This window comes from Erpetoichthys calabaricus, chromosome 6, assembly GCF_900747795.2.
Source record: "Erpetoichthys calabaricus chromosome 6, fErpCal1.3, whole genome shotgun sequence".
NCBI classification, from domain to species: domain Eukaryota; kingdom Metazoa; phylum Chordata; class Cladistia; order Polypteriformes; family Polypteridae; genus Erpetoichthys; species Erpetoichthys calabaricus.
In genome coordinates, this window is record NC_041399.2 from 152,931,177 (window position 1) to 152,939,653 (window position 8,477).

An 8,477-nucleotide genomic window follows, 5' to 3' on the forward strand; every position below is an offset into this window, starting at 1 on the left:
TTATTTTTTTATTAGAACAAAAACAGTTATCTGTCTGTGTTATTCCTTCCTTCACCCATCCTTTGTTCTTGCAGATCTTTATATAAATAATGTCACTGGGATGCAGATTGGCCATAATAATTTTATGAGTATTGGAAACCAGACCTTCAGTTCTTCTGAGATTCTCCATGAAAATATAGAAGACATGATAAAAACCTATGGTAAGGACTTTGTTTTCTATTCCACACCAAAAAAGTTAATATAAATATAGAACAGTTGAGTTAAGCAATATGTTAGAAGTATATGTAGGTCATAATTTATAAAGGTGAAAATCTAAGTAGATGCTGAGGTGCAGTTTGGATAATTTTAAAACTATTTTTGGAAATGTGAAAAATGAAACTGATTCATGGATTTGAGCAATTATAGTAAATTTACTATCATTTTGGGAATACTAATATAAAAGCATTATTTGAAAAATACTATGATTACTTGTCACCATAATCCTGGTGACAAGCAGGTTTTCATTACACTACTCTTTTGATACACTGAATTGCATTCTTTCCGATTTGATTTGTGAGTTAGGGAGTTACAATTTGGCTATTACTTTCTCATATACGTAGTATAGAGAAAGTATAGTAATCGTGGAAAAATTAGACCTTAAGATTTTGATGAATCTCCACGTTTCATGCACTCCTGAACATGTTTTGACCATTTTTGCAATTATCTGTATAACTCTGTGTGTGTGTGTGTGTATGTATGGAAACACAATAACTTGAACGCTTTGAGCTAGATAGATGAAATTTGGCATATGGGTGTTATATCAAAATGTTGGTTTTCTCTCAACTTGTGTCAGCATATGTCAACCAGATGTTGTACTTTACCTGAACACATTTCACACTTTTTCAAATAAACTGGTACATAGTTTAAATAACAATTAATTCAAATCTTGTATGGTAGTTTTTCATGTGAAATTGCATTATAAAAAGAGAAAAATAATTTAAATTTTATATTGTCGTTAGTTAAGAAACACATGATATAAAATTTCACCTTAATCAGATAACCGGAAATGGTACCTTAACAGGTATCAGCTCAATTACATATGCATTACTACCATTATATAAACCGAGATAAATAATTTAAATTTTGTATGATCACTACTTATCGTTTAGATATAAAATTTGACTTTGATCAGGTGGGTGGAAGTGGTATTTAACTGACCACAAAAAACAATCAGGTTTGAAATTTCACTTTGATCAGATTATCGGAAGTAGTTCTTTACCGTATAAACTTGCAATATAAACAAAGATAAGTGATTGAAATTTTGTAAGAAACACACAGATATGAAGTTTCATTATAATCGGACAACCGGAAGTGGTGTTTACTTTACCTGAACCGGTATAAGGAAAGTTGAGTGGAGAACAATCCAGATTTTTTTATGATTTATGTGTGGTGCTTTAGAAAAGACTGGCAGATTGGCACTCATCAATGCCCTTAACAAAATTAACTATAATTAATTATAGTTAGTATTCCAAAAATTTGGTATGGATCATTGTGACTCATCTAGAATAATAAAAGTTTATTGCCACGTAGGATTGACGTTTTTAAATTTGTGTCTACCTTTTTTACCCAGAACTAGGGATTTTCTAGATTGACTGACAGCATTTCAATATGCTTGCTTGACAGTTGATTCTGTGATAAAGCTGAAGCAGGTTTATCTGTTAAACAGATCATAATATTTCAACATTTACATACTTGTTACTGTCTTTCTTAAGGCAAATTGTGTTCCACAATTGTTTTGAGCTGTTGTTTTTTTTTTTAATTAACTTTTTGCTTTTTTTTGGTTTTGTTCTTAAAATACAATGCTTTTAGTGATTTAATATTGTTTGTGTAATTTTCTTCATTGTGCTGGTTCTGAATTTTTTATGAAAGGTTATTAATTCATTGGTGAAACTACACACCTTTGTGTTAGTACAGTAATCCCTCCTCCATCGCGGGGGTTGCGTTCCAGAGCCACCCGCGAAATAAGAAAGTGCGCGTCAGGAGCACAGACTGTCAGAAAGACAGAGGAAAGCAAACAAATCAATAGGGCTGTTTGGCTTTTAAGTATGCGAAGCACCGCCGGTACAAAGCTGTTGAAGGCGGCAGCTCACACCCCCTCCGTCAGGAGCAGGGAGAGAGAGAGAGACAGAGAAAAACAAACAGTCAAAAATCAATACGTGCCCTTCGAGCTTTTAAGTATGCGAAGCACCGTGCAGCATGTCGCTTCAGGAAGCAGCTGCACCGAAGATAGCAACGTGAAGATAATCTTTCAGCATTTTTAGACGAGCGTCCGTATTGTCTAGGTGTGCGAACAGCCCCCCTGCTCACACCCCCTACGTCAGGATCAGAGAAAGTCAGCGCAAGAGAGAGAGAGAGAAAAGTAAGCTGGGTAGCTTCTCAGCCATCTGCCAATAGCGTCCCTTGTATGAAATCAACTGGGCAAACCAACTGAGGAAGCATGTACCAGAATTTAAAAGACCCATTGTCCACAGAAATCCGCGAACCAGCAAAAAATCCGCGATATATATTTAAATATGCTTACATATAAAATCCGCGATAGAGTGAAGCCGTGAAAGGCGAAGCGCGATATAGCGAGGGATCACTGTATTAGTGTTCAATACTCATCACCTATTATTGGCTAAATAGGAATACTTACATTTGATAAGATTGTTTTTCATTGTTACACGAAATTTGTTTTATCAGCAATTACAGTGGTGGTTTGAACTAATTTAATAAATTGTATTACGATCAATGAAATCATTGTTTTAGAATTTTTCCAGTAAAAGATCATTTTTAATTAAGTATAGATATTCAATTTAAAAATTTTGAAATTTACATACCGTACATTTCTGATTTGCGCTATATATTTACTTCTTTGAACTTACATTTAATTTCAGATTGTATTTCATATATACTTTGATCTTTCATCAGTTTTGTACTGTTTGTGAATTAATTGACATTTCTCCTCGTTTTCCGTATTTTTTTGTTGCCTGAACTTTTTTTTTATTACCTACATTTAATTTTTTATTTGAAAATGAGAGTTAAAAAGCAAACAGCATCACAAAGGCAGAAGAAAATTAATCAGTTGCATACACGTTTACACTCTGATTTTTCATATAAACAGAATGACAGAGTTAACTACGTTGCATGTATTATTATTTTTAACTGTTATTTAACTTACCAGCAATGCAAAAAATTACATGGTACAAAAACAAAATAATACCATAATTAGAATTTTTTTCTAAACGGGTAAAAGAAGTATCAAATAAACTTGAAATTTGAATAGGTACATGTTTTGTTTCACTAGTTGACATATTCATACAATTTATTATATAATTTCTGAGTATATGAGAAAGTCAAGTGGAGAACACTCCAGATTTTTAAAAATATTATTTAATACTTTTCTCTGAATAGAAGCCATAGTTGGTAAGATCAAGGGGTGAGAGCTGAGTATGCTAAAAGCTATTGTTTTTACATGTACTCTTTATCGTAGGTACTCTTTATTATGGTGAATTGGCATCCAGTCATTCTTTCACATTTCTACTCTACATATGACACCTTAAGATAAATGGGCCCAAAGTACAGCTTGAGATAGCATTTGATAACCTCATATTGATTCCCACTACTATCTCAAACAACCTGTTGCACAAGCATCATTAGGACAAAATCAATTTAATCATGGCTAATAAACACATGATGGTAGTATTACACACATAAGCAAAACTTTGCTGAATTGCTTTGTTCTGAAACAGATTCATATGGCTTCTGGTCCCTTTTTATTTTTCATCTATAATGATGAAAGAGAAAGATGCACATATAGTGATACTTTACGTAGCAGTGGTAGTGCTGCTGTCACACAGTAAGGAGATCCTGGGTTCACGGATCAGGTTCCCCCAGCATGGAGTGTGCTTTGAGCAGTGAGAAAAGTGCTACATAAATGTAAATAATTAGTCAGTCAGTCAGTCAGTCATTCTCCAACCCACTATATCCGAGCACAGGGTCACGGGGGTCTGCTGGAGCCAATCCTAGCCAACACAGGGTGCAAGGCAGGGACCAATCCCGGGCAGGGTGCCAACCCACCACAGGACACACACACACATTAGGGACAATTTGAGATCGCCAATGCACCTAACCTGCATGTCTTTGGACTGTGGGAGGAAACCCACGCAGACACGGGGAGATCATACAAACTTCATGCAGGGAGAACCCGGGAAGCGAACCCGGGTCTCCTAACTGCGAGGCAGCAGCGGTACCACTGCGCCACCATACCACCCTGTAAATAATAATAATTATTATTATTATTATTAAAAAGGAGCCACCTTTATTTGCATACTTCAACAACATCAATGTGGATGCTCACTGTGTACTGCCCATTTTAATCGCCACCTCTGTGCTACACCATTTTAGTTCTTGACAGAGATACGGAACTGAAGGAAGTTTTATTAGGTCTGTGTTATTACAATCCAAATTACGTTAAGATGGGCATAAATGTATGATCATGTACAACAAAATGGTTATTCTGTTTATGCAAGCTTATTTTCTTTTGCACTTTTATTATTCAGAAAATTATCCAGTTATGGAGGCACACATGGAACTTCTTCGAAACAGCTTAGGGAAGAGATGGAAACACTGTGCTCGCAAACTTGGTTTTGAGGAACCAGATATTGAAGAGATTGACCATGATTATGAGCGCGATGGGCTCAAAGAAAAGGTTTACCAAATGTTGGAAAAATGGAAAATGAGGGAGGGACAGCAAGGCACTACAGTTGGAAAGCTTTGTAGAGCCCTTCAAAGCTGCTCCAAAAGAGACCTTCCAATTAAATTACTGGATATGTGCAAGGATGTTGTATAGCAAACAAAAAATATATCAATATTGATTTTCTTCAATGTATTCTTTTACTGTTTTAGCTGCTTTCACATTAAGAGAAAATGGTGTTCATCCAGCAGATCGATAAAATATCCTTGGGAGTAAGTCTGCCGTAGAAAATATCTGACTTAAAATTTTGAACACTGCAAAGACAATGTTAAAATTTGGGACTTCATTTCTGTAACAAATCTAATTGTACTGTATGTTTTTTTTTTTTTTTTTAATTGTATTTTTCTATTGATATTAATGTATCCTTAATCATTACTGCTTCGTTGCCTTTGAACATTTTCAGAGTCTATTTGTATTGTAAGTTACAGTCCACAGAAACATAATAGATTTTAAGCACATCCAAGCTTTGCCAATGTCCAGTGTACTGTAAATTCCTCAGCTAATGTTGTACAGATTTGTTTTTGTTTTTACATGGATACGCCATTCTGTGATTTGTTACAGTATTTCCTTTAATGTGCAATACTGTGTTGGGCAATATAGTAACATAAAAAAATGATTTATACTGTCTGATTCATATTAAAAATAGTAAAAGAAACTGAAATACACAGAATTACTGAGACTTATTGAACTATTATGGGACATTTCAGTGTGACCTCAGAAAGCAGTACTCTGAAGTTTTAATTAAATAAGTCATTTTATAATATTCAATCATGTGTCTTCCAGGGTGTATATTTAGGCAATAATAACTAAGGATTCCAGCTAAGTGTAGGGACCTCTCCCAGCTCATTATACCAGGATGTTTCAAATGATCTCTCCACAGGTACAAGAAGTGTTCACCAGTATCCCCAGGTTGATCCGACCCCAAGAGTACACAGTTTTAGGGAGCAGGATTACGAACTTACCTCCATACATCAGCAAGAACAACCCAGATCTAAAAGTAGGACTTCCTGTATGTGATCACTTTTAAACCACGCTGAGATTATGATATGCTAATACATATTTGCAGTATAACCAAGCCACTTTTTGAGTTTTTCTTTCAATTGTGTAGCTACAATGTTAACATATGTCCATCCTGGCCACTTCCTGATATGTAACTTTAGGAAGCACTTCTGCAGTTAAGAATTACTTTAGCCTCACTTTGTGCTTTGGAGACTTTGCCATACATCACAGCAGTAAGTGGGTAGAGGCATCACCTGCCTCAAGAAGGGATACTTTGAGACCTCTGAATGATGACCTAGAGCAGGGGTAGGCAACGTCGGTCCTGGAGTGCCACAGTATGTGCAGGTTTTTGTTCCAACCCAGTTCCTTAACGAGAACTCAGTTATTGCTGATGAAGCACATATTGCTTAAGTGACATTTTAATGCTTCATTTTAGTGGTCTCGCTTGTTAAGGTTCTCCAACCTTAATTGCTTATTTCAATCTTAAACTGCTGCATTCAGTGTTTTAATTGCTCCTTATTAGCAATAAGATGTAAAAGACAAAGCAGCCAGCAGTTCTCCAGCTAGCTTTTTTCCAATTACATCTGTGTGTGTTCATCATGCACGGTTTGATTTAATAAAACACTTAATAGAAAAATGTGACAGACTGAAAATGATCTGTTTTAGGCTTCAAATCATTTGGATGATATCCTTGGAAAGGAAAAAAATCTACGATATAAAAGCCTTACATTGCACAGACTAACAAGCCATAAAATTAAATAAGGTCTGAGATTGGCAATGATTGGTTTCTAATTAAGCAATTGGGTTGGAATGAAAACCTGTAGCCACTGCGGCTCACCAGGACCGACATTGCCAACCCCTGTTTTACATCTTATTGCTAATAAGGAGCAATTAAAACACTGAATGCAGCAGTTTAAGATTGAAATAAGCAATTAAGGTTGGAGAACCTTAACAAGCGAGACCACTAAAATGAAGCATTAAAATGTCACTTAAGCAATATGTGCTTCATCAGCAATAATTGAGTTCTCGTTAAGGAACTGGGTTGGAACAAAAACCTGCACATACTGTGGCACTCCAGGACCAACGTTGCCTATCCCTGACCTAGAGAATGATTTCTGAAAGTAATATTTTCATATAACTTTGGACTTTATATTGGGAAACATGCATGGGGCAATCATAATGGATATTCCATAGTGACATACTGTTTTTTTAAAGAGAATGACAGTCGCTGTACATCTTCCAATTGGATTTCTATTTATTTGTTTATTTTTGCTAAAGATTCAGCTAGAGGGTGCTAGAACTTCAGGCATTTGGAGTGAACCTTGATCTCAAACATTTGCTTAAACTTGTATTACCTATTATTGCTTCATGTGCTCTGTCTTAATGCTCACTTGTCCATGCCAGTTAAATCTGTACAGACCAGATTGCTTTTGCATCGGTAAAAATCCACTTACGGATTGTTGAGAGTAACTGGTAAATGTAGCATCTCTTTTCAGAGCTAAGAGAAGCAGTGAGGCAGAAGAAGTAATCTTATCCTAAGATTTTGCATTTTCAACTGCAGTTGAGCTGCATTTAGTTTGGTTTAGTTTGAGATACACCATAAATGTGCTAAAATGAATGCTCAGGAGAAAGTATTACTATTGTAAAAACAGCATATTGGTAATATAAAAGGTAGTCTGCCATTACATCAATGCCAGAAATTACAGTTAACATGTGTAGCAATGTGGTGGACTTGCCCCTTCTCATGTGTAAATTACTTGTAGATTTGTAATCTACAAGTCTAAAGTGAGAAGAGAGCCCCTCCAAGATTGCAGACTATAAAACATGTTTTTTATTTTGCTGTAAACACGTGGTTGATTAGAAGCAATCATCTGTCACTAATAAAATCAGGTACTGAAAGGAGTTGAAGGCATTGAGGCACTGCAGGATTATGCTTGTTTAGTGTTTTCTACCATACTGTATATATTGAAATTATTGATCATGAGGGTTTGCCATACATTAGTCAACCCAATCAATCAAGAGCATTTTGAGCTTAGGTGAAGCTGTGGTGGTTCAAAGTATGTTAAGTGCAGTAGTGGCATTAGAAATTAAACTGCCGAGCCTTCGGTACTGTTGGTTAGACTTGCAGCACAGCACTTTTTCAGCGTAAAGCGTCATGGCAGGAATGGCATGGGTGATATTAGTCAAGAAATTACAGCAATATTGCAGTAGTCAGAACGCAGAGGATGACAGAAGAGAAACTTGCCTCACTATTTATCTTCAAGTAGGTCTTTGGGATGGCTGTTAATTTTTTGGTATTATTGTCTGTTGGTATGCAGGAAATAGGAAATACATTAGTAAATCTTGTGTTTGTCACAAGAGTTGTGTCACCTAGGGTGTGGCAGTACTTAATTTGTACCTACTGTGTATCTCCATTTCTTTTACAGTATAACTAAGCCTGAAGTGTACATTTTTACACAGTGTGGACCACTTTCCTAAGACGTATTCAGATTGTCCCTATTTTAGGTTTTTTAATATTCCTGTACCTAATAACTTTGTTTTTCCCGTAATTGCAGCAGATATCCGATTTGATCCATCTTTGGCATGTGGGGGAAATGATAAGAAGTGAATTTACGATTGGATCAGTAATTTTTTTTGATTAAGATTGGCTCGGAGAGCTGGGGTGTAAAGCGAAATTGGGAACTTATTAAGGAAGAACAAAGTA

The 8,477-nt window shown here is 35.8% G+C and overlaps 1 protein-coding gene and 1 long non-coding RNA gene across 3 annotated transcripts in view; one reads left to right on the forward strand and one right to left on the reverse strand.

Moving 5' to 3' along the window:
- The window catches only part of ripk1l (receptor (TNFRSF)-interacting serine-threonine kinase 1, like), a 63,967-nt gene extending 58,425 nt beyond the window's left edge, over positions 1–5,542 (forward strand). For both annotated transcript variants that reach the window (XM_028804003.2, XM_051928848.1), the window contains 2 exons: positions 75–200; positions 4,581–5,542. In XM_028804003.2, the coding sequence (XP_028659836.2) occupies positions 75–200; positions 4,581–4,870 (416 nt within the window). In that variant the 3' untranslated portion in view covers positions 4,871–5,542. The remainder of the gene's footprint in view (positions 1–74; positions 201–4,580) is intronic.
- A 322-nt stretch (positions 5,543–5,864) lies between these two features.
- Positions 5,865–7,014, reverse strand: LOC127528360 (uncharacterized). The gene is made up of 2 exons (XR_007935246.1): positions 6,875–7,014; positions 5,865–6,068 (listed from the first exon to the last, which is right to left on the reverse strand). It is a non-coding gene; the product is annotated as an uncharacterized LOC127528360 (long non-coding RNA).
- Positions 7,015–8,477: the final 1,463 nt, after the last annotated feature.